The 26,830-nt window shown below is 46.9% G+C and overlaps 1 protein-coding gene across 1 annotated transcript in view; it reads right to left on the bottom strand.

Moving 5' to 3' along the window:
- Positions 1-20,523: 20,523 nt before the first annotated feature.
- RHBDF1 (rhomboid 5 homolog 1) overlaps positions 20,524-26,830 on the bottom strand; it is a 189,960-nt gene continuing 183,653 nt past the window's right edge. The window contains exon 17 of the mRNA XM_073546636.1: positions 20,524-21,466. Coding sequence (XP_073402737.1) covers positions 21,047-21,466 — 420 coding nt within the window. The 3' untranslated portion in view covers positions 20,524-21,046. The remainder of the gene's footprint in view (positions 21,467-26,830) is intronic.

The following is a 26,830-nucleotide window of genomic DNA, read 5'->3' as shown; positions in this document are numbered from 1 at the left end:
ATGGAGACCAGGCTCCAGTTCGTGCGCTGTTGCTGGAGATGAGCCTTTCCTCTCTGCTCGATCTCCCAGCTCCTTCTCCACGTCTGCACACTTCACCCTCCTCACACTAACTTGTTCCCTTCCTGGCCCTCAGAGAGCGCTCCTCCCCCAATCCTGGTTCAGAGCTCCCTCTGTTGGCCTGGAGTGGGAACTGTGTTGCATGTATAGATAAACTGCTGGAGAGACCCTTCCTTGCTTCCAAGCCTGACATCACCCTCCCAGGAGGAAGGCAATGCCATTGTGGCGACCATACCCCTGGGGGCTCCACACAGACCTCTATGGTTGTCAATACCGGCTTGCTATGAGCGCCGCCCGATGGTCAGCGCACATAGCAATTGAGTAATCTGCTACATACAGGCGAACTGATCATCGCCTGTATGTTGTAGAGCCAATCAGGTTATGGCAGCTTCTAGTCTCCCATGGAGACTATTGAAGCATGCCAAAAGTAAAAAAAAGTTTATAAAAACAATAAAAAAATATAAACGTTCAAATTACCCCCCTTTCACCCCATTCAAAATAAAACAATAAAAAAAATCAAACATACACATATTTGGTATCGCCGAGTTCAGAATCACACGATCTATCAATAAAAAAAAAGGATTAACCTGATCCCTAACCGGCATAGCAATAAAAACTAGATGTGTATTTCCTGAAGGAAGTACAGATAGTGCTTTGAAATGGTGCCCGGGCTGCCCCTTTAAGAGAGACTTGCCTGCTGACCCTGCAAGACTTTCAACTCAGGATCCGTTTTAACTGTGGGTGCCTCTCAGGGGCCACTTTGGCCTCAGGGTCTGATTTGGTGGGTGGGGCCCCACAGGATCTGATTCCTTGGCCTGGGCTCCTCAGGGCTTGAATTGGTGGCCGGGATCCCTCAGGGTCCGATTTTGTGGGTGGGGCCCCTCAGGGTACGATTTTGTGGCCGGGGCCCCTCAGGGTACGATTTGGTGGGTGGGGCACCCAGGGTCCGATTTGGTGGGCGGAGCCCCTCAGGGTCCGATTTGGTCTTCTCTTTTTCTTTATGGGCAAATATATTTAAACCCCCTTATATCTATTTGTATAACTCCCCTGATGAATCCCCGTTATTGGGGAGGAAACGCATAGGGAGCAAATACCCCTTCTGACGACTGGGGGTGACACTATAGGGTCCATTTGGGGCCTGTCCTTGTAAGGGCAGGAGTAATACCTGGGCACGACAGGGAGGATAGGGAAAACTGCACAACTGTAACCCTTTAAGCTCGTTTTCCACACGCTGTCTTGTGCTGCTATATGGACCCGAATACCCAGCAGGGGACCTCTGAAAAATACGCCAGGGTGTCTATGTCAATGAGTCATGGTGAGACTGAACCATTTTTTAAATGAGCACTGATACGCACAAGCACTATTATGTCTGTTTATGTGTTGTTTATGTGATGTCTCAGGTTTTAATGAATTATTAAAGGTTATGTTTTATTTTGATTGGGAATCCTTAGGGGGTCTACTTTCCAAAATGGTGTCATTTGTGGGGGGTTTCCACTGTTTAGGCATATCAGGGGCTCTCCAAACGTGGCATGGCGTCCGATCTCAATTCCAGCCAATTTTGCATTCAAAAGTCAAACGGCGCTCAAACAGTGGTTTACCTGCATTTATGGGGTATCAGTGTACTCAGGACAAATTGCACAACAACTTTTGGGGTCCATTTTCTCCTGTTACTCATGGTAAAATAAAACAAATTGGATCTGAACTAAATGTTTTGTGAAAAAAAAGTTAAATGTTCATTTTTTTTTTTAAAACATTCCAAAAATTCCTGTTAAGCACCTAACGGGTTAATAAACTTTTTGAATATGGTTTTGAGCACCTTGAGGGGTGCAGTTTTTAGAATGGTGACACTTTGGGGTATTTTCTATCATATAAACCCCTCAAAGTGACTTCAAATGTGACGTGGTCCCAAAAAAATGGGTTTGTAAATTTTGTTGTAAAAATGAGAAATCGCTGGTCAACTTTTAACCCTTATAACTTCCTAACAAAAAAAAATTTTGTTCCAAAATTGTGCAGATGTAAAGTAAACATGTTTACCCGGGACTTACCCTCCCACAAATACTACTTCTATTTCTCCTCTCCAAAAGGTTAGCAGATGATTTTACTGGCTTGATCAATGTACCTGGTCATATATGGACATGTTATTCCTCGTGCTTTTTTGGCACAGTATATTATAATGCGAGTCTCTGGAATTTTGCCTGCTGCTCCTACTACCAAGGACCCTGTGGTACTAATTTGTATATTATCTTTAATTCGATGTTATTTTGGTATGTGATCATGTTGGATGTAAATATTGTATATACATGTATGTATGTGCAGGGATTTTGTGTTTTTTGTTTTTAGGTACCATTTTTTTGTTTATTTACAACTGTATGTACAGCACTCTTAGGGTTAGGGTTATACTTATACTATTTATTTTTCAGTGAGGTTTTGAAAAAGACCAATCCTGGTCGAAATATTAACTCTTCATCCGCAAGCTCTTTATGTCACTTATTTCATGCACCTGGTGATGCTTGTACAGAATAATAAAGAAATACTTGTAATTGCACTATCATCTACTATTTGAGTAAAGATAGGCCTAGATCTAGCCGCTGTTCTAATAAACCTGGATACCCAGTAATTGCCTGCTAGATCACAATTATACAGGGCTCCTGAACTTTAAGGGTGCTTGTGGCCAGACCCAACTCCAAGCCCCTCTGTAGAACCTCCATCACCTGTTTTTTCTTAACTTTTCCCTCAATCTCTGCCCCCGAGACTGACAGGAACTTTCTCCAGGTTCTGACGTATATTCTAGTTGTGTATGCCTTCCTACTTTTTAGCAAAGTTTCTACTAGGCCCCGAGAAAACCCTCTCTCCCTCGGCAGTGCCCTCTCAAACTCCAGGCTGTCACATGTAGGTTGGACACTCGTGGATGGAAGATCGGTCCCTGTGAGAGGAGATCTGGAAGCTCCGGGAGAACCCACGGGTTTGTGACGGACATCATCTTACCCAGGGAAACCACGGTCTTCTGGGCCAGAATGGAGATATCAGAATCACAGATGCCCTGTCTTCCTGTATCTTCCTTAGAACTAACGGAATCAGGGCTATCGGGGGAAAGGCAAATGTAAGCTTGAAGTCCCATGGGGATCAGGAGAGCATCCACAGCATGTGGATTTTCTCTGGGGTTCAAAGAACAAAACTGCTGCGCTTTTTCGTTCCCCTTGTTGGTGAAAAGATCTATGCCCAGGGACTCCCACATCTGCACAATCTGGTTGAAAACAGTCTGATTCAACACCCATTCCCTCTGCCTGAGCTCATTGCGGCTTAAAAAATTGGCTCTGACATTCTCTTTTCGTTTTATATGTAGGGATGCTAATGACAGCAGATGAGTTTCGGCCATCTGAAAAATACGATCCGTTACCTCCATCAAAGATCTGGACCGAGTTCCCCCTTGGTGGTTAATGTAGGTCACACTTACCTGATTGTCTGAGAACACTCTGACATGCCAACCATGCAGGGACATAAGGTGCTTTCTTAATGCCCGCTCCACAGCTAACAGCTCCCTCAGGTTAGATGACACACCCTGCTCAGAATGTGTCCACGCACTCTGGACCCACACCTCCCCCATATGAGCCCTATAAGTCTGGGCTTGTGACATCACTAAAGGGGCTGTCTGGTGACCGACCTTCCCTCTGCTCTTACAGTTGCAATCTGACTGAAAAGCTTATCATAACCATAACTCAGAGGGTACTTCGTGTAGAAACACACATAGTATCATCTTTTCCAGCTCATCACTGGCATTAATTCAAAACCAAACTCGAACTAGTTATCTCACACCGTTTAGGGGAAATCCATCTCTCTGGTTCAGTGGGTGCTAGAAATTAGCAAGAACCACTGTGGTGGACCTGGATCAGCGTACCTTACCAATATGTAATTTCCATATTTCTGTCACGGACGGGGTCCGAGGTATGGCCCCTTTAATATTTCCCACACTTATGTCCACCACATGTTGAGGACAAAGGAAAAGTCTTTCTACTAGCTAATTAACATTCCTTGCAGTGAGGCGGGGAGGAGGGGGACAGGAAAGACCTGGTGTAGTGTTACAGAGAGCCTGTGTGAAGCTGCAGGCAGGCACAGGGCTGCAATGTGTGACAAGGGGAAAGAAGGGGGGTCTGTGCTGTTATGAATCCTTCTAGAAAGTGTAGAGAATGGAAGATTCTGGAATGTTCCAGAAAAGTCATACATGATATTTTACATTATCGTTACACCTCCCCTTTTAGAGTGCGCTAAGGAGGTAGGACCCATCGGTACTTGTCCATGCGCACCTCAGCGTGTTCGCCCCGGCGGGGGACAACCGATAGGCATTGCCATGCTCGCTACCTTTTTTGTGTTGTACAGTAAAGTCATACTGCTGGAGGGCAAGGATCCAGCACAGCAACCTTTCGTTGATTCCAGACAATGTATGCATCCAGCTCAGAGGGTTGTGGTCAGTTACCACCGTGAAGGTGTGCCCGTACAGGTAGGGCTGCAAACATTGCAGTGCCCAGACCATGGCCAGGCACTCCTTCTCGATGGTGGAGTATGCCACTTCCCTCTGCAGAAGTTTCCGGCTCAGGTACAACACGGGGTGCTCTTGGTCCCCTGAGTCGACCTGGCTGAGCACAGCTCTGAGGCCAAACTCACTGGCGTCGGTCTACCAGGAATGGGCGACTGTTGTCGACTGCTTTCAACACTGGAGAGTTGCACAGGGCTGTTTTCAAAGCTTGGAAGGCCGCCTCGCAGCCGCCTGTCCATTTGACTGTTTGGGGTAGACTTCGCTTGCTGAGGTCCATCAAGGGTTTTGCAAGGGTGCTATAGTCCTGTACGAACCGCCTATAATACCCTGCAGTGCCCAAGAAGGACATCACCTGCTTCTTGGTCCTGGGGGTGGGCCAGGACACGATTGTGTCCACTTTCTCCAGCTCTGGACTCATGGAACCCCCACCTACCCGGTGCTCCAGGTAGTGGACCTTGCTCATGCCCATTTGGCACTTTCCTGGCTTCATGGTCAGACCTGCCTGGCGAATACGCTTGGGCACCTCCTGGAGGTGCAGAAGGTGTTCCCAGGTGGAACTGAAGATGGCAATGTCGTCCAGGTAAGCCATGGTGTACTTCTCCAGTCCTTGAAGCAGGTGGCTGACCATCCGCTGGAAAGTGGCAGGGGCATTTTTCATGCCGAAGGGCATGGCCGTGGACTCATAGTCCAAAGGGGGTGATAAAGGCAGTTCTCTCCTGCGCCACAGGGCTCAGGGGAATCTGCCAGTATTCCTGACTCAAATCCATGATGGATATGTATTTTGCATTCGCCAACCGTTCAAGCAGATCCTCGATGCGTGGCATCGGATGTGCATCAGAGGTGGTGATGGCGTTGAGCCCCCTGTAGTCCACGCAGAACTGGGTGGTCCGATCCTTTTTAGGCATGAGAACTGCAGGTGAGGCCCACATGCTCTTGGACCGTTGAATCACTCCCAGCTGTAACATCTCATCGATCTCTTGGTGCATAACCTGCTGCACCTCCTCAGAGATCCGGTAAGGTGTTCGCCATAGTGGGGCATGATTCCCGGTGTCCACCTCATGTACCGCTAACTCAGTCCGTCCAGGTCGGTTGGAGAACACAGTCCGGAAGAGTTCCAGGGTGGCCAATAACTGCGACCGCTGGGGTACGGTTAGGGAAGCACTTACCTCCATGTCCTCAATGGACCCATTGGCCTTGGCTTGGGCCAGCATGTCCAGGAGGGCGTCTTCCTCCCCATCCTCAGGCAGTTTGCCGACCAGTAGGACGCAGGCTTCACATTCGTGATGAGCCTTCAGCATGTTGATGTGAAAGACCTTGCGCCTACCCCGAGCATGGTCAAGCGTGACCACGTAGGTGACCAGGTTGAGCTGTTGGTGGACGACATATGGGCTTTCCCAGGCTGCCTAAAGCTTATCCGTTGGTACGGGGACCAGCACCCACACCTTTTGACCCACCTCTCGGGCGTTCTGGTCGTACCAGTGCTTCTGGTCAGCCTGCGCCTTGCACCTTGTTGTCATGTACCAACTGCATCAAGGTCTGCATCTTGTCACGGAAGCGCATGACATTATCCACGATGGACACTTTTGTGGGGTTTGGCTCATCTTCCCAGGATTCTCTTACCATCCCAAGGGGTCCCCGGACTCGCCTGCCATACAGGAGCTTGAAGGGGGAGAACCCCGTTGAGACCAGCGGAACTTCTCTGCAATCGAATAGCCGGTGTGGGAGGTACCGCTCCCAGTCGCGCCCTTGGGTCTCAACCAGCATGCGGAGCATCTGTTTGAGGGTACCGTTGAAGCGCTCACACAAACCATTGGTCTGTGGGTGATACGCACTCGATACCATGTGCTTCACCTGCATTTTGTCACAGAGAGCCTCCATTAGGCGAGACATAAATTGGGTCCCTTGATCAGTTAGCATCTCCCTGGGAAATCCTACCCTTGAAAAGATGGTTACCAGTGCATCCGCCACCTTATCCGCCCTGGTTGAGGACAGAGCTACTGCCTCTGGGTACCGGGTAGCGTAGTCTACCACGGTGAGAATGTATTGCTTTCCAGAGCTGCTGGGGACGGCCAGCGGGCCTACAATGTATACTGCGATTCTCTGGAAAGGCTCCTGTATCACCGACAAAGGGATCAGGGGAGCCTTAAGAGCAGGCCCTGCCTTCCCCACTCTTTGACAGGTGGTACAGGAGCGACAGTAGTTTGTTACATCTGTCCCCATCTTGGGCCAATAGAAGTGTTGATACAGCCGTGCCTTAGTTTTGCTGATCCCCAAGTGTCCAGCGAGTGGAATCTCATGGGCAATCCATAACAACTCAGCCCTAAATTGATAGGGGACTACCAGCTGTCTTTCCCTCAACCACTCCTTTTGAGATTCTCCGGGTACTGTCTCCTGGTACAACCTGCCTCGTTCCCAGAACACCTTCTCCTTATCAGTCCCGGAGGTGGGCGTCTCGGCGAGGTGTCTCAATTTCTCCAGGCTCGCATCTGAGTGCAGAGCGGCTTGGAACTCCTGGTTGGAGGCAGCCAGAAGTGACGTCAGGGTCCCTTCCCCACTGGGACCCTCTGGAACCTGCTCAGGGTTCACCCCTGGTTCAGTCACTCCTGTAGTGGAGGAGGGTCCAGAAGGCAGGGTGCTACCTGTGTTTCGGGCACTCTGACTGCAGGTGACAGCGACTACATATGCTGCCTCCCCGGGGATTTCTACAGACCCATCAGCCGGCGCTGCTATGGGCGTTACCTACCCATCCACCCCCAACATTTCAGGAGCAGTGCTACTTATGGGCCAGTTACCTTCCTCGGTGGCACTGGTCAGTGGCATGGCATCACCTTCCTCACGGCTCCCATGCACCTCCCCATTTCCTCTAGCACCGCCGATTGCCCCTGCTAGGGGTCCCTTAGCCATCTCACTCTGCAGAGCGACGGGGCTGAGCAGTCCTGTACCTGTGGACACATCAACCTTTGCAGAAAAATGGTTATCAGGTTCAGCTGGCACATTTACATCATTATCAGCGTCATTTCTAGGGAAAGAATGGTTATTAGTTGCATCATTACTCATTAAGGCATTGGCAGGTAACACATTCAGTTTCCCATCATCATCATCATCATCATCATCAATGTTACCCTTATTATCAGATTGGGGAGGGGTGTCAGGGACGTAGTAGGCAACCATCCTCCCCAAATCAGTCCCCAATAAAACATCAGTGGGCAGGTTTTCAGACACTCCCACTTCCCTCACTCCGCTCCCGGCACTCCAATCAAGAAAAACCCGGGCCACTGGCAAGGGACAGCAGGTGCCCCCAATCCCGGTGACAGTTAGGGTTTTTCCCTCAATCATCTCTTCACGGGTCACCAGCCCGGGTCGGATGAGGGTTCGTTCAGTCCCGGTGTCTTTGAGGCCTGTAGCAAGATGTGCCTCCACCTGGATGTGTTGCACGTTGTCATCAATCCTACCAACCACACCACTCACCAAAAGAATAGAGGCGTTGGGCCTGGAGGCCTTGGATGGGGGGTTCTTCTGCCTCTCTGGACAGGTGGCAGTGAGATGACCAGTCCGATTGCAAGAAAAACACCTGCGAGGGTCTGATGTAGGCCTGGTGTTGGCAAATGGGACAGGGCCTCCAGCGGGACGGCTGGCAGGGGCGCTGGGGTTGATTGCAGGCTTACCCCCTCTCCAGTTGGCGTTGACTGGCTTCCGAGTCTCCAGTTTCCGGTTGGCCTCATATTTGTCGGCGATCTGCGCTGCTTTGTAATCATTCGTTGGTTCTCGGTCCAGGATGAACTGTCGGACCTCAGCTGGGCACAGATGTAAGAACTGGTCTTTGATCATCAGGTCTTTCAGCAGTTCAAAGGTGTCCACTGACAGTCCGTGGATCCACTGGTCAAAGTGGGTCCTGAGTCCTTGCACCACATCGGTATAGATGTCATGTGGGCCACGTTGGAGGTTCCGGAATTTCTTGTGGTACACCTCAGGGGTTAGCCGGTATTTGGCGATCAGGGCCTGCTTGATGGCATCATAGTTGTCATCTTCTTCTGACGGGTGAGAAGCAAACGCCTCCAGGGCTTTGCCTTTTAGCCCTGGGGTCAAGTACCTTGCCCATTGTTCCCTAGTCAGCCGATACTGTCTGCAGGCTTTCTCAAAAGGCCGCAGAAAAGTGTCCAAGTTCCCGTCTTTTTCCATCACAGGAAAATGCTCTGGCCGGGGTTTAGGACTCTGGGCGCTGTTGGGCTCACGGCTCCAGACTGCTGAGGGTATTCCCCCCTGCCGGAGTACCTCAAGTTCAAAGTCTCTCTGAGCTTGGCGCTCGGCTCTCTGGGCCTCTGCTTGGCGCTCAGGTCTCTTGAGCTTCCAGGATCAGCTGTAGGCACCTGTCCGTATTGTCAGTGGAGATCTGTTGCAGGGCCATTTGCAGATAGCGGTCCATGACTTCCTGGTTGCCAGTCAGGCTGGCCTGCACCAGCTGGACCTGTGCGGCTGCACCATTGGCAATGGTGCTGCCTTCTGCCCTGGCTCCGCTCCCATTGTACCAGAGCCGCGACCAACTGGGCTTTGGTCTTGTTGGCGGTGTCAATCTGGTTTTCCGTGCACAGGGCCCTAAGGGCGTCTTTCTTCAGCTGCTTGTAATAAGATTCTCTCCGTCTAGCCATGGTTGCCAAATAAAAGATAGGATAGAAAAACAAAGAGAAGGAAGGGAGTAAACGCACGTACACACAATTGTCTCAGAACTAATAAACACTGAGTTTCAGTCTCCAAAACTTTTGCTGCAAGGTCCTCTGAAGCACCGTGCAAGTCTTTATTGAGAGGAATGATTGCTCAAACCAGATCACTAATGCTCTGGAATCCCACCGCTGCCACCTATATGTCACGATCCCACCTGGTACCACCGACATGTCACGGACCGGGGGATTGGACCTTGGGCCGCACACGGCTATCACAGGCACAGGGGGGCTTATCTTATTTATCCCACCGCTGGCACCATATAAAAACAGCAAGCTAGTCTTGCCCTATCAATTTACTGCAGGGGGGTTTATTTTGGTTATCCCACCACTGCCACAATATGTTACAAGCTGTCGGGATTTATAGATATGCCACTTTTCAGTTACACTTTGGATCTCGCAGCTCTCCGGCACCCCCTTACCCTCAGGTCAGTCAGGGAACTACACCTAGGAGGACAGGCCGCTCACTGTGGACTGGCTGGTAGGCCTGCTGCAGCGAGGGAATTATAAATGCTCTGGTCGCAGCCACACAAAAGCTTATAAAACCCTTTCTGTCACTGCCAGCTAGCCCAACCAGCCAAAACACACTTCGCTGCCACCAGTTTCAGATTTCTCCGATTAATATTTAAAATTAATAGAGGGGTTTGAAGCAAACCCGAATCAGTAGCGTAATTAACTTATAGGCACATGAATTTGTCACAGAGCAAGGAGGCAGAACTAATAAATTTTTGTTACCACGGCTGGTCAGCAGACAAATCTCCAGGAGTGGACCCTCTGGACCGTGGCACCAAGGGGCCCCGGACGAGCTGCCAGGTGGAGCCGACCCCTATACAGGGATCGTTAGGAGCAAGCCCAGAAGTTCAGGTAACACAACAGCCGGTACCGAGAGGGGCAGCTCAGGAAGGACTGGAGTAGGAGTGCGGGACTGAAGCGTAGACAACAGAGCGGGATCACTGGAGACTGGACCGAAGTAAAACTGCAGGACTGGAGCATAGACAACGGGATTGTCACGTTCCCAGAGAGGATTCAGCCAAGACAGGGCCTCTCCCTCCAGATGGGACAATACAAAGGCCACTTTGGCCCAGTCAGAGGGATATTGCTGAGGCAACCATTCAAAATGGAGGCTACACTGATTTAAGAACCCCCTGCAGAGTTTGGGATCACCAGTAAACCGCGGCGGCTTGGCGAGGCGGGGAGCTGAGAAAGCTGTAGACACGGGGGGAGGAGTCGGGATCGCGGCGGCAGACTGGAGGACCGACAAGCGGCTATCAAAGGAGGCCATGTAACTCAGAATATGGGCTTGAGTATCTCGTTGCTGACTCAGCTTCTGTTGAAGACTGGCCAGTTGAGTGGCATTTCCATGATCAGCCACCTGCAGGGACGACAAACGGGTGTCCATAGACTTCATGACGGACGTGATGCGCCCCTGATTTTCCCGCAACAAGAGCAGCTCCTTTTGGGTAGCAGCAGTAGTACCGGCGGAGTCCATGGCCTGATCGCACTGTTACCACGGCTGGTCAGGAGACAAATCTCCAGGAGTGGACCCTCTGGACAGTGGCACCGAGGGGCCCCGGGCGAGTTGCCAGGTGGAGCCGACGCCTATACAGAGATCGTTGGGAGCAGGCCCAGGGGTTTGGGTACCATGATAGCCGGTACCGAGCGTGGCGGCTCAGGATGGACTGGAGTAGGAGTGCGGGACTGAAGTGTAGACAACAGAGCAGGATCACTGGAGACTGGACCGGAGTAGAACTGCAGGACTGGAGCATAGACAACAGGACGGAGCAGGAACACGGGAGGCAGGACTGGAGTAGGACTGTAGGACTGGCGTGTGGATAGCAGGATGGAGCAGGAACACCGGAGGTAGGACTGGAGTAGGACTGAAGGACTGGAGTGTGGATAGCAGGATGGAGCAGGAACACCGGAGACAGGACTGGAGTATAGATAGCTGGACCCATGGAGCTCCGGACTGCGGGGCTACTGCAGGGACCACGGAAGGCAGGACTGCGAAGCTATTGCAGGAATCACTGAAGACAGGACAGCGAGACTGCAGAGAGCACACGAGGAAGCAGGTCCCAGTGTGCTAGCAAACAACAATCAGGCGCCTCCCTCAGGGGGAACGGCCTGACATGGCCCTGTCAGGTCTGCCATTGGTCCGTAGGTGCTTCCGGGTCAGGGCATTGCCGGAGCACAAGTAACAGGAAGGAGGCGCGGCCGCGGCCTATGGCGCATGCGCATTGCATGCAGAGACCCCGTCGGCCGCGAGTCTGTCAAAAGGGACCGCCGTGGCTGTCGGGTGGCGGGGGCTGCGGCGTGGGAGCGGAGGCCGGGTGAGTATGCGGAGGCGGCGTGACAATTTTATAGTTTATTCCCAAAAGATGGGCAGTATTTACAGAAGATAAAAAGGCTTTGCAAAATGAGACAATATTATATGTACAATGCAATTACAAATAAAATACAGGATTAACGCAGAAAATACACTTACATAATGCTTAGATAATTTCAGGCAGAACCATGGTGGGGGTGGAGCCAGACATCGTAGTTCATGGATGAAGTCTTATGGCACAGAGCTCCCAAGCAGCAAAATAGCTAGGGGGCTTGTGACATCACCAAAGGGGCGGTCTAGTGACCGACCTCCCCCCTGCTCTTACAGTTGCAATCTGACTGAAAAGCTTATCATAACCATAACTCATAGAGGGTACTTTGTGTAGAAACGCACATAGCATCATCTTTTCCAGCTCATCACTGGCAATAATTCAAAACCAAACTCACACCGTTCAGAGAAAATCCATTTCTCTGGTTCCGTGGGTGCTAGAAATTAGCAAGAACCACTGTGGTGGAGCCTGATCGGCGTACCAATATGTAATTTCCATATTTCCGTCACAGACGGAGTCCGATGTAAGGTCCCATTAATATTTCCCACACTTATATCCACCACATGTTGAGGACAAAGGAAAAGTCTTTCAACTAGCTAATTAACATTCCTTGCAGTGAGGAGGGGAGGAGGGGGACAGGAAAGACATGGTGTAGTGTTTCAGAGAGCCTGTGTGAAGCTGCAGGCAGGCACAGGGCTGCAATGTGTGACAAGGGGGAAGAAGGGAGGTCTGTGCTGTTATGAATCCTTCTAGAAAGTGTAGAGAATGGAAGATTCTGGAATGTTCCGGAAAAGTCATGATTTTTTTTACATTATCGTTACACCCCCCAACTCTTAGGGCTAGCGTCCGTAGTAACAACTCGGGAGATATAGTTTATCCAGGGAACCCCTTTACAAAGGTTTGACAAGAGTAACCACCAACGCAAGGACTGTATGGTAGAGGAAAACAAATAAAATTTCCGTTCTAGGTATCCTCCCAGCTGACGATCATTATGAAACACATCCCACTGCAGGGCCCTAGTATGGAATTGGGCCAGCGAACAGCCAGAATGCAAGATATGAGTGAGCCTAGAAGTGACATTGCCCCCCTAAGGGACATAGATGGATTATTTACAGCCCTCAGCACCTGACGCCAAATACCATCTACCGTTGACTCTGGTAGTCAACATTCCTGAACCCCAGAGTCCAGGACGAGACCTAGGAACTCCTGCACCTTCATGGGCTGCAACTGTAACTTCATGATATTAATAAGCCACTCCAATTTTTATAGAACAGACATTACCCCCTCCAATTGAGTATTGCAGTGCTGGAGTGAATGGCCCACAATCAACAAGTCATCCAAATAGGGTGCCACCAGGATGGCCTGCTCATGAAGATGCGCCATAACCTCTGCGATTACTTTAGTAAATACCCGAGGAGCAATGGCGTGGCCAAACGGAAGGGATCTAAACTGGAAATGATTTATCCTACCTCCCAGTGATACTGCCACTCTAAGATACTGCTGAAAATCTGCATGTATTGGAATGTGATAGTAGGCGTCCATGAGATCTAATACCACCATGAAGCAATCTTTAGAGAGTAGTTTTATTGCTGACCTCACCTACTCCATTTTGAAGGAACGGACCAACAAGAATCTATTCAGACCCCTTAGATTAATAATGGTCCGAAAGGAACCGTCTGGTTTCTTTATCAGGAAGAGGGGGGAATAGAACCGCTTACCTCTCTCTGAAGCAGGAACGTCTATCAAGACTGCTTTCTGTCATAGTTCCTGGACCTCTGACTCCAATGCCTGTTGTTCTGCTGGTGAAGAACGAGTGGAGTTAACAAACCTGTCGTGAGGTATTCTCTGGAACTCAATCTTAAGACCTGTCCTGATGGCAACATGTATCCACACACTGTCTGAAATTTCTGACCAGGCTGGGTAGACAGCCGAAAGCCTCCCTCCACCTGGACCGGCAGTCATCAGGGAGGTTTCCTGTGATCCTGGGAGGAGCGAAACATATATCCTCTACCTTTCTTTTTGTTGCTGTCCCATCTACTTTATCCCTAGACGACCTCCTACGGCTGGACCACCTCCTACTGAAGTCACGCCTATATGAAGGACTCGCTAAGCTAGGGAACTTCTTCTTGCTATCCCCTACATTCTCCAAGACCTCATCCAATACAGGCCCAAACAGATGTACTCCTTCACAAGGGATACTGCACAACTTAGACCTGGCCTGGATATCCCCTGGCCAACACTTCGGCCATAGAGCACTGCACGCAGGATTAGAAAGGGCCGCAATTCTCGCTTCTAGCCTAACCGAGTCTGCTGATGCGTCCGATAAAAAAGCCGCAGCCCCCTTGATCATGGGAAGGAAAGATAGGACGCAGTCTCTGGAAGCCTTTTCCTTAAGCTGTTCCTCCAACTGGTCTAACCAGACTACTAATGACCTGGCTGTGCAGATGGCTGCAACTGCTGGTCTAAGGGACCCTTCTGACGTTTCCCAGGTGCCCTTTAGAAAGACCTCTGCTTTCCTGTCCAACGGGTCCTTTAAATTCCCAATATCTTCAAATGGCAGTGAGGCCTTCCAGGACGCTTTAGCAACTGCTGCGTCTAGCTTCGGGGCTTTATCCCTCGAGGACGAGGCTGACTCCTCAAATGGGTATCTACTCTTGAAGGCTGGAGGCAGAGACCCTTTCCTCTCAGGCTTCTTCCATTCACGCGAAGTGAACTGATCTTATCATTTAGCGGAAAGGATCTGAGAACTTTCCGATCAAGAACCCTAAACAACATGTCCTGCATGGACCTCTCCGGCTGGGGCTCTACAATACCCATCGTGTTATTGACCTCCTTCACTAGCCGGTCAACTTGGTCAAGAGGGAAGCAGGAACGGCCTGACCAGGCCTCTGAAGATGAAGGCGATGAATCTGAAACAATCTCCCCAGAGTCGGTCTCAGACACTGACACCGGAGACCTTGGTCTTCTTTCCTTAAGGACCTTTTCTTGGGAAAGGGATCTTACTGTACCCCTGACCTCTGCTCTAACCATCTCCCTAAAACTGGAGTCTCCTCCGTCACCATCTGCTGAATGCAAGGCTGGCATAGCTTTTTCCTGTAATTGTCTGGTAGCGGAACTCCGCAAACCGCACACTCCTTGTGTTTGGCCTTAGAGGTATACTTCTTCCCCTAACACAATATACTGTAGAGAGATAAGGGGAAAAACTCCATCACCAAGTGAACTTTCACGAAGATCACTTACCAGTGACGTGCAACTGAATGGTACCGTAATCCGCGGGGGGGGGCCTCTCTCGGCCGAAGGGTCGTCCTTATGGGCTGGAGACTCGTCCAGTCTACACTTTTAAGTGGATCTCGTGTCACCAGCATGACCACCTGCTGACACACTATGCGATCGTTGCTGGGTGACTTTCACATGGGGCTTCTCCATCTGCTTCTGCTCTGGTGACTGCTGCCGTATCTGCTGCTCTGATGACTCCATATTTGGATATGGGCCTAGAAGCACCTAGCACCCACCATGGGCTCCTTAAATAGTTCCCGCCACTCCCCTTTTGGTATCACCCCCGGCTGGGGCCAGTAGGATCTCCATGTGGCCTGCCCGGTGCTACTATGCAGGTCGCTGGGCGCGCCCGCCCCCCACACCCGCATCCCCGACCTGCGTGCAGTGATCCTACATCCGGCCGAGCCCTTGCCACACCGGCCCCAACAGTGGCTTCCGGCTCCAGCGCCCACCGTTCCGGACTGTGCCTCCGAATCACTGCCCCAGCTGCCATCTTTACCATCGACCCCTGGCCATATCATAAAGGCCCTGCCCCGACACTCACTGCAAATGCCCTCAACCACATAACCAGGTCACGCCGCGGCTGCATCACCAAGGACGTGCCCAGCCGCGTGATCAGGGCACGCTGGACGCTACTGTACGAGCCTCGGCAAACAGACGCACATTACAGCCCTCCGCCGCCGGAAACACAGGCCCCGCCAGCTGCCAGGGAAACACCATCGCGAGCCCGGTGAAGCCTCAGGAAACGGACACCCCTGCAGCGCATACTTACCCACACCTGCGGCGATGGACCACCACCAAGCTCGCTCTCCTCCCCGGAGGCTGCTTCTTCTGCTGTCACCTACACGTGCAGTTCCCCTGCACTGTGGTGCTTCCAGCACACCGGACAGGGCGAGGCAGGGGATCCCCGCTGCCTGAGTCGACCTGCTGGACCTGGGCACATCTTCAATCTTCCACCTTCTTCCAGAGGTATGTCTGAAGAGGTTCACCTGTCAGGGACAGGAAACCAACTGATGCGGGAGAGGTGCCGCCCTTTTATGTCTCTAGGTTTCCTGTTCCTGAAGGGCGGATCCCCTCTCTCGTGGTGCTGTCATGGGAGACAGAATAAATTGAGGTCTTTTGCATTAACTCAACTCGCCATGTTTAGAGGAAGAGAAATGCCACCTATGACCCAAATCAGAAAGAATAAGGAGGCGCACACAGCTTAAGAGGAGGACGAGGTGCAAGCTGAATCGTGATAATACAAAAAAAAAGTCAAACAGCTGAACTCTCAATTCATGTTGCTAGTGAATATTTAATAAGTAGAAAGCTGACACCATATAAATTGATTTTTGATGCAGAAGGCACAGAATCAAGAAGCGTAAGTGACGTTTCGACTCTTTGAAGAGTCTTTTTCAAACAATGCTGAAAGATAAGTGAACGCAAATCAATAATATGGCATAAACAATGTGGTAGATTCAATAAAAAAAAAAAAAAGAATGGCTAGAAAATTAACACAGACATTAGTAAAATATGTCATACAATAACAATGTTTGCAAGCATACAAAATCCTATAAAAACAAAATGTTTGGGAAGAGGGGTGGGGAGGAGAGGAAAAGACATAAGAGCTTGCAGAAAAGAGAAATGAAACAAAAAGCAATAATGTATTACTGACCTACTGTAGATTAAATATGGCCCAAAAGAAAACTGATGTGCAATCTAGGTGCTTTAGATATGCTGGAATAGTAAAAATATCCATTAGCGATATTGCAAGAACTAGGCAAAGGTGGGTGCAAGAATAGTAATAAATATATTCATTAGAGATATTGTAAACATTAGGCAAAGGTGGGTATAAGGGAAGCAACCCTAATTATCTAATGATATCTAGTAATTGAAAGTATCCTTACTGTTGGATACAGGTAGGATACAGGTTGGTATGGGCACATGTGATTATTTAGGTAAGTAATGCCTCACAGTGGAAACCCCTATATACCGTACTCACCAATGGCGTGCACTGTTGGAGGAGGTGTCCAGGAGCGCATATTGCAGTGCAATTGTGATGGTGTGGAGGCAAAGGTGGTAGTGGGTGCACTACTTCTGCTAAGGGCACAGGACTACTTCACCGCATCAAAAGCAGAATGGATGGAGCCATGTACTGTAAAATCCTGAGTGACAACCTCCTTCCTTCCGCCAGGACATTAAAAATGGCTCGTGGCTGGATCTTCCAGCAAGAAAATGAACCAAAACATACAGCCAAGGCAACAAAGGAGTGGCTCAAAATGAAGCACATTAAGGTCATGGAGTGGCCTAGCCAGTCTCCAGACCTGATTCCCATAGAAAACTGATGGAGGGAGTTGAAGCTCCGAGTTGCCAAGCGACAGTCTCAAAATCTTAATGATTTAGACATGATCTGTAAAGAGGAGTGGACCAAAATTCCTCCTGACATATGTGCAAACCTCATCACCAACTACAAAAAAATGTCTTACTGTGCTTGCCATCAAGTGTTTTGGCACCAAGTGTTGTCTTGAAAAACCTACAGAAAAAAAAATAAACAAAAATCCTGCTATAACTAAATAAGTAAAAAGCAAAAGTGCATTTAAATAACACAGGGTTCTTAGTAATACGATTTTTGATTAAAAAAAAAAAAGCATGAAAGTCCTCTCCCCATCGCCAAGGTGACCCTGATCGAGACGGTCCTACACTGTTTAATATTAAAACCTTACCATGTGTCAAAGTTGACCTTAGTGTGTGAATAAGGGCAGACAAAAGGACCAGGTCCCGACCTAAGGACACCAGCCTGGGGAAGCTTTTAAATGTGATTTACAGCTCAAGAGGGTGAGGCCACACCCCGAAGCCTCTCAGACGCCTCTCCATTACTAACTCATGGGCTTGATGTCAGATGACAATTATTACCCAACATGCCACTGCCACACAGCAAGTGGGAAAAGCGAGGCTTATGGATGCACCATTTCTGAGGTAGCTGAGGGCTGATGATGTTAGCCTTGGAGGGGGAGCAATATCTTTGGCCCTTCCCAAGTTATTAATAACAACCCACAGCTGTCTGTTTAGCCTTTGCTGGTTTAAATTCATAGGGGGAACCATACATAATTTTTTATGGGGTCCCCCGAAAACTCACCAGTAAAAACTAAGCAAACAGCTGTGTCCTGTTCTTAATAGTCTGGGAATCTCTTGGGACACTGTCCTTTTTCCCAGATTATTAACATCAGCACCCAGCGGTGAGCTTTCCCCTCTGCTGGTTATGAAAATTATGCGGTAGCCAGCGGTATTTTTTTTTTAATTCTTAATTTTGCACTTGCTGTACACAGGAGGTGCTTAATACAGCACACATCATTGTCTCCTAGTCGCGCTGTTCACAGGGAGACCTGGCGACAATGATCAGAGCTGTCTTTAACAGCTGGCACCTGAGCAAACTGTACCATTCTTCCCAGGCGCCGGTATTTGTCATGATGATGCTGATTTCTTATATTTAGAGACTCTATAGCGACGGGGTCTGTTCCACAGGACTGGCGCATAGCAAATGTGGTACCAATATTCAAAAAGGGCTCTAAAAGTGAACCTGGAAATTATAGGCCATTAAAGCCCCCGTTACACATAGCGATATCGCTAGCAATATCGCTGTAACGTCACCGATTTTGTGACGTAGCAGCGATATTGCTAGCGATATCGTTATATCTGATACTTAACTTCGACCGGCTCCCCCGCTGCTCATCGCTGGTCATGCGAGAACGTCCTGGACCATTTCTCGTCGGGCGCTTCCTGCTGGGCTTCCTGTGGCGCCGACGAGCGACGTGGGCGGGAGGACGTCAGGATCGCTGCGCCTGACAGGTAAGTAGCGACCCCCGACCCCTGCTATGTCGCTGGTGAGATCTGCCTTTGTGGCAGCTCACTAGCGACCACTTAGCGATGCACCAGCGATCCTGACCGCGTCATATCGCTGGTCGGGATCGCTGGTGCATCTCTAAGTGTAACGGTACCTCTATTGTTGGTAAAATATTTGAAGGGTTTCTGAGGGATGTTATTCTGGATTATCTCAATGAGAATAACTGTTTAACACCATATCATCATGGGTTTCTGAGGAATCGCTCCTGTTAAACCAATCTAATCAGTTTTTATGAAGAGGTAAGCTATAGACTGGACCAAGGTGAGTCATTGGATGTGGTATATCTTGATTTTTCCAAAGCGTTTGATACAGTGCCACACAAGAGGTCGGTACACAAAATGAGAATGCTGGGTCTGGGGGAAAATGTGTGTAAATGGGTAAGTAACTGGCTTAGTGATAGAAAGCAGAGGGTGGTTATAAATGGTATATTCTCTAACTGGGTCGCTGTGACCAGTGGGGTACCGCAAGGGTCGGTGTTGGGACCTATTCTCTTCAACATATTTATTAACGATCTGGTAGAAGGTTTGCACAGTAAAATATCGATATTTGCAGATGATACAAAACTATGTAAAGCAGTCAATACAAGAGAAGATAGTATTCTGCTACAGATGGATCTGGATAAGTTGGGAACTTGGGCCGAAAGGTAGCAGATGCGGTTTAACATTGATAAATGTAAGGTTATACACATGGGAAGAAGGAATCAATATCACCATTACACACTGAACGGTAAACCACTGGGTAAATCTGACATGGAGAAGGACTTGGGGATCCTAGTTAATGATAAACTTACCTGGAGCAGCCAGTGCCAGGCAGCGGCTGCCAAGGCAAACAGGATCATGGGGTGCATTAAAAGAGGTCTGGATTCACATGATGAGAGCATTATACTGCCTCTGTACAAATCTCTGGTTAGACTGCACATGGAGTACTGTGTACAGTTTTGGGCACCGGTGCTCAGGAAGGATATAATGGAACTAGAGCGGGTACAAAGGAGGGCAACAAAATTAATAAAGGGGATGGGGGAACTACAATACACAGAGAAATTAGCAAAATTATGATTATTTAGTCTAGAAAAAAGTCGACTGAGGGGCGATCTAATAACCATGTATAAGTATATAAGGGGACAATACAAATATCTCTCCGAGGATCTGTTTATACCAAGGAAGGTGATGGTCACAAGGGGGCATTCTCTGCGTCTGGAGGAGAACCAGCATAGAAGAGGATTCTTTACTGTTAGGGTAGTGAGAATCTGGAATTCCCTGCCTGAGGTGGTGGTGATGGCGAACTCAGTCGAAGGGTTCAAGAGAGGTCTGGATGTCTTCCTGGAGTGTAACAATATTGTATCTTACAGTTATTGTTAGGTTATTTAGAAGGACGTAGATGTGGGGATTTATTCTGACAGAATTTTATAGGCTGAAACTGCATGGACTAATGTCTTTTTTCGGCCTTACTAACTATGTTACTATCTCAACCGTGTGTCATCAGTGTGCAGCACGCATTTTGTTCATGGTGTGCGTAAAAAACTGACATGTCTGCAGATTTTTCACACGGATCGTATGCACACCACCATTGATTATAATGGGTGTGCGTGTTTCCGTATTTCCAGTCCTTAAAAACGGACCGCATAGGGACACAAAAAACGGAAGTGTGGAGGCTTTAAACATTATAGTACATTAAACATTACAAGAAACAAAGTCATTGTTCAATAGTGTTTTTTTTATTATTATGGATAAAGTAGCTAAAACGCTACTGTCAAGCTGTATTACTGCAGCAAGCTCTGCAGGTCCCAAAAATATTAAAAAACAATTTTTGAATTAGTCCATCAAAAAGACATCACACTGTTGTTCAATAAAAGTGAACAAGGAAACAAATAGTTCTGCTTTCAGACAGTAAAATCATCTGAGACACTTTTAACAAGGTTATCAAATACTATATATACATTAAATTATCAATGTGCACTTTAAGAATATTGCTTTTCCTAATATGGATATATATAAAAATATTTAATTTCCCACAGCAAATAATGACCATCTTTGAATATCTGCTGTTTAATGATTGCTACATGGATAAGTTCAATTACTTAGGATTTAAAAATTCAGCAGGCTGTGGGATAAAATGGCTATGTTATTCCTTCAGTACCTTTAATAATGGCAATATAACAATAGTTCTAAACCATAGAAAAAGTATCATTTTGTATAAAAACTCTAGTTAACGCGTGTCAATGAAGTTGAGCATCAAGGTCATACTTCTCACAAAATTTGTCTGTGAAGGGAATACAGGTTAAATACTCGCACCATTCACACTTGATATGATAAAAGTAAAATAAAACCACAAGTCCTGAGAAAAGTCCAAAAAATATCAAAAGAAAAATAATAATTTGACATCTTTTTCGGTACATGTCAAATTTGCCAAAACTGATGTATGGAAGAAATGCAAAAGACAAAAAGAAGCCACTAATAAACCCAGAAATATGAGCAAAATTGTCAATCCACGGAAGAAGGCCAAATGTGAAGAGGAAGATGACAACAGCAAAGAGTTTGAAGAATGCTCTCCATGGTCTTTCTAGAATTTGCCAGCTCTGGAACAACTCAACAAAAAGGCATGCCAAGATTCCAAACTGAGATCCGGCAGGTCCAACCTGGAAAAAGAAAACAAATTCTATATACCTCTTGTAAAATAAATTGGTTCTGTTTACACAGTACTTCAGAAATATTCAGAATCAGAACATCTATGTTATAACAGAAAAATTGTACAGTAAATGTGATATAATGTCCTCCAAATGCTTTGATTGTTTTTACATTTTTTTTTTAAATATCAGGAATATTTTCAATGTTGTTCTGTTCAGGTGTGGATTGGTAAATGAGATGTGGTCAGGTATATACACTAAACTTTGAAACTGCAACACCAAGAAGGAAAAGTTGTGGAGTTATGGAAATCACAGGATCGATGGACATGATCATGATATAAAAATAATGAAAAAATAGAAGCAAAATCTTTGAAACATCTTGACTTATTCATTATAAAGTATGAGTGCCACGTGTAGAAATACACAAATCTGCATGTGTTGAAATGATATCTGTGAGGTTATTAATGGTTGTCTGATGAATGTTCTGCCTAACTTAATGCACTTGAGCACACAAATCATCAAGTTCCACTGTTGGTAGCTACGTTTGCAATTGCCAGCCAGTGACCCAGAAGTGCTTGAAGGGAGACAAATCTGGAGACACTGCAGGCCATGGTAGAATGTTTAGGCCACGCAGACTACTCACAGTAGCATGAGCAACATGCCTCTAGGCATTGCGTTGTCATGTTGAAAAATGGCTCCTGGGTCACTTTGAAGAAATGGCTGTACCACTGGTTCAACGATCAAATCAATGTGACACCGAGCTGTTAGTGTACCCGAAATAAAACTGAAGTGTTGCAGTTTTCTTTTTGCTTAGACTTGTGATATAACAGCAGATTGGGATACTTTTCTGCTCAAGCCTATATTATGGATATGTGATTAAGGAGTGTGTGGTTTCTTCCTCGTACCAATGGCTTCTTCATAGTATTGCCCATAAGAAGAAGCTCAGTATGTGTGTATATATATATATATATATTAATCTGCAAAGTCTGTACTTTCATCTGTAATGCTCCTTCAGATTTGCCTAGTGCGATGACATAGTTGCGGCGTGATGCACTAAGCCAGCCAATCAAAACAGCGGCGGATGCCGCATGTTAGTAGGTGTTTCGCTGGGCTCCAGTCCAGTGCCCATAATATACTCAGTCAGTATTGACCTGACTGCTAGAAACAGGATCGTGTAATTTTTTTTGCTCATCTTCAATGGTTAGTTCTATAAAAACTTTGGAACAACCTCCCTGCCGAGTGCTTACAAAAACTGTGTGCTTGTGCAGGAGTATCTAGAAGATTTGATGCTGTTTTGAAGGCAACGGGTAGTTACACCAAACATTGATGTTATTTAGATTTCTCTTGTATTCATTCGCTTTTCATTTTAATAATAAATTAAAATATTAAAACTCATATTTTTTTAAAGCATTTTTTCCACATCTGCCTAAAACTTTTGCAGAGGACTGAATATAAACACGTGTGTGATAAACCAATTCACTTTTATAACTTGGAATACATATGAAAATATATTTATTATGGTGAAATGGTTATAATATAACAGAATAAATTATTATGGCCCCAGTTCATCATTTTGTATGCCAGCTTTGATGAGCAGTGCATTGGAATAGGGTGCATCCCAATTGTGTTGTAAATGATGATGATTCTGAGGTGCGCACTTGACAACATCCCTTCACACCTAAACAACACACACTGTTTACAAACATTGGTGGCCCTGGTCAAGACTGGCATAAAACATCAAAGGTAGCAACAATTACTCCCAAAAATGGAAAGGTTGGGATTCTCCTTTCCCTTAACCCCTTTACTCCTGGAGCTTTTTTTGATTTTTCGTTTTCATTTTTCGCTCTCCTTCTTCCCAGAGCCATAACTTTTTTATTTTTCCATCAATATGGCCATTTGAGGGCTTATTTTTTGCAGGATGAGTTGTACTTTTGAATGACACATCGTGTACTTGAAAACGGAAAAAAAAATCCAAGTGTGGTGAAATTGCAAAAAAAAGTGCAATCTCACACTTGTTTTTTTTGCTACGTTCACTAAATGCTAAAACTGACCTGCCATTTTGATTCTCCAGGTCATTACAAGTTCAAAAACACCAAACATGTCTAGGTTCTCTTTTATTTAAGTGGTGAAAAAAAATTCCACACTTGGCTAAAAAAAAAAAAAAAATTGTGCCATTTTCCGAGACCTGTAGTGTCTCCATTTTTCGTGATCCGCGCTCGGGTGAGGGCTTATTTTTTGCGTGCTGAGCTGACGTTTTTAATTACAACACTTTTTTGCAGCTGGGCCGGAAGTGAGCTCATCGCCGACCCCATCACGTGATCGGGGGTCGGCGAAGCATTGCCTGGACAACCACAGGTCTTAGAAACCTCTATGGTTGTTCCAGGCAGATGGCTTTGAGCGCCGCCCGGTGGCCGGCGCTCAAAGCACAGCAGTAAATCTGCTACATATGGGCGATCTGCTCATCGCCCATATGTAGCAGAGCTGATCCGGGTTGTGCATGCTTCTAGCCTCCTATGGAGGCTATTGAAGCTTGATAAAAGTTAAAAAAAAAAATGTTTAAAAAAGAAATAAAAAAAACCTAAAAGTTCAAATCACACCCCGTTAGCCCCAATCAAAATAAAACAATAAAAAAATCCCACATACACATATTAGATATAGCCACGTTCAGAATCGCCCGATCTATCAATAAAAAAACATTAACCTGATCGCTAAACGGCGTAGCGAGAAAAAATTCAAAACGCCAGAATTACGTTTTTTTTGGTCGCCGCAACATTGAATTAAAATGCAATAACAGGCGATAAAAAGAACGTATCTGCACAACAGTGGTATCATTTGAAACGTCAGCCAGGCACGCAAAAAATAAGCCCTTACCTGACCCCAGATCACGAAAAATGGAGACGCTACGGGTCTCAGAAAATTGCACAATTTTTGAAAAAATTTTTTTTGCAAACTTTGGAGTTTTTTTTTTCACCAATTAGATAAAAGAGAACATAGACATGTTTGGTGTCTATGAACTTGTAATGACCCGGAGAATCTTATTGGCAGGTTAGATTTAGCAAAAAAGCCAAGCAAAAAACAAGTGTGGGATTGCAATTTTTTTTGCAATTTCACCGCACTTGGAATTTTTTTCCCGTTTTCGAGTACACGACATGGTAAAACCAATGATGTCATTTAAAAGTACAACTCGTCCCGCAAAAAATAAGCCCTCACATGGCCATATTGATGGAAAAATAAAAAAGTTATGGCTCTGGAAAGAAGGGGAGCGAAAAATAAAAAAATCGAAAAAAGCTCCGACAGTGAAGGGGTTAAACTTATGGTTTTTATTTTTTTTATTTTTAAACACTTTTTTTTTACTTTTGGTATGCTTCAATAGCCTTCATAGGACGCTAGAAGTATGCCATACTTGATCTGCTCTGCCACATAAAGGCGATGCTCAGATCGCCTATGTGTAGCAAATTTACTGCATTGCTATGAGTGCCGACCACCGGGTGGTGCTCATAGCAGTCTGCCGGCAACAACCATAGATGTCTCTATGTGACCTCTGGTTGTCAAGGCAACGCGTCGCTGACACCCAATCACGTGACAGGGGTCGGCGATGGGCTCATTTTCGGCCGGGTGTCGGAAGTACTAGTTAAATGCCTGCTTTCAGCGTTTGACAGCGGGATTTAACTAGTTAATAGGCGCGGGTGGATCGCGATTCCGCTCGAGCCTATTGCGGGCACATGTCAGCTGTTCATAACAGCTGACATGTCGCGGCTTTGAGGTGGGCTCACCACTAGAGCCCACGTCAAAGCAGGGGATACTTACCACTGACGTAGTATTACGTCAGCGGTAAGTAAGGGGTTAATACCTTAGTACCCTCTTAAATTACTGGATTACTCTACTATATCCTGGTATCTTAATTATGATGTGACTGTCACGGCTCATTTTTTGGAGTCGTGACAGCTCTGGTTCTGCTTTAAACATGGTTTTTACTTTTGGGCCAGCAAGAGTTAATGTCAGTTTCCTTGCTGGCAGCTGCTGTGTTGCTGGTCAGCTGATGTCGGCGGTGACCACTCCCACCATCCTTTAAATAGCCACATGATGTATCAGCTGACTGTTGGTTATTGAGTTTTCAATGTATGCCAGCCTTGGAGTTGTAGCTCTCTTGTGTCAGAGATGAATCTGCTACTTCTGTGTAGTTCAGGGTCCAGTTTCCGTATCCTCTGCAGTGCGGAGCTTGGCAGCGGAGTCTGGAGTTAAGTTACTCGTGTATTTACCATGTCTGTCTCGTGCTAGGCACTATCCCCTGTGTTTGTTGTTGTGAGTTCATTTTCTGGTCTACCAGTCAGGCTCCCTCTGGTGGTAACAGGAGGTAGTGAGGCTGATTTAATCAGTAGAGATCTGCCACCTGATAATGAGGATGATGATTGGACCTCAGGAATCTCAGATTGGATTTAAGACAGCCGACGCCCTACTCTGGTGCTGGTGATTCCTTCTGCTTGTCAGGTCTTGGTTCTCAGCTCTGTTCCAGTCACCTCAAGCTAAGTTTCTCTGCTAATGTTCACACTTGATTTTGTTGTTCTATTCAGTTTTTGTGTGGTCAGCCAGCCCCGGCTGGGACTGTGCTGAATTTCCACTCTTATTTATCTGTATTTGCCAATTTGCTTTTTGTCCCTTATTAGATTGGCCTCTTTTTGCTCTGTCTCAGAATATTTCAGAGTGCTGATATAGTGGGAGAAGTCTAGTGACTTCAGGGTTAATTTTGTTATCAAAAGTGTTGGACATTATTTTATAGGGTTTTGGGCAGATTGCAGACAGTGACTTTCCTTTCCTCTCCTTTCTAGTTAGTTTGGGCCTCATCATTTGCTCAGCCTATTTTCCTACCTGTGTTTGTGTTTTCATCTTGTTTCACAGTCAATACATGTGTGGGGGCTGTCTATTCCTTTGGGGTCTGCTCTGGGGCAGTTAGTTTTCCCTTTTCTTGCTTTAGGCTTATTTAGTCCTCCAGCCGTGACGAGGCGTCTAGGTTCATCGTAGGCATGCTCCACGGCTGCTGCTAGTTGTGTGGTTAGGATCAGGGATCTGCAATCTGCATAGTTACCAACCTCTCTGGTTTTTCTGGGCTTAGCATGTTTAGGTTTTTTCCTCCTCGGTGACCCATTCATAACAGAATCACCAGCCTTACCGCAGATTCTAGGGTACTCAAAAGCAGGAAAAAGTTGTTAAAAAAAAAAGTGTCAGAATTTTTTTTTTATATATATATTTTCCTCTTTTTCTCTGGGGCTGTAGGATTTTTTTTTCCCTAATGGAGATTAAGCAATTGTCTGATCATGTGGAGCAACTTGCTGCTGAAGTGCAGGGAATTTCCACCTACCTCATTCAGTCATATGCTGC

This window comes from Dendrobates tinctorius, unplaced genomic scaffold, assembly GCF_039654945.1.
Source record: "Dendrobates tinctorius isolate UK_male_01 unplaced genomic scaffold, ASM3965494v1 ptg000150l, whole genome shotgun sequence".
Classification (NCBI taxonomy): domain Eukaryota; kingdom Metazoa; phylum Chordata; class Amphibia; order Anura; family Dendrobatidae; genus Dendrobates; species Dendrobates tinctorius.
The sequence above is the reverse complement of the archived record's forward strand: the minus strand, read 5'-3'. Positions and strand labels throughout refer to the sequence as shown.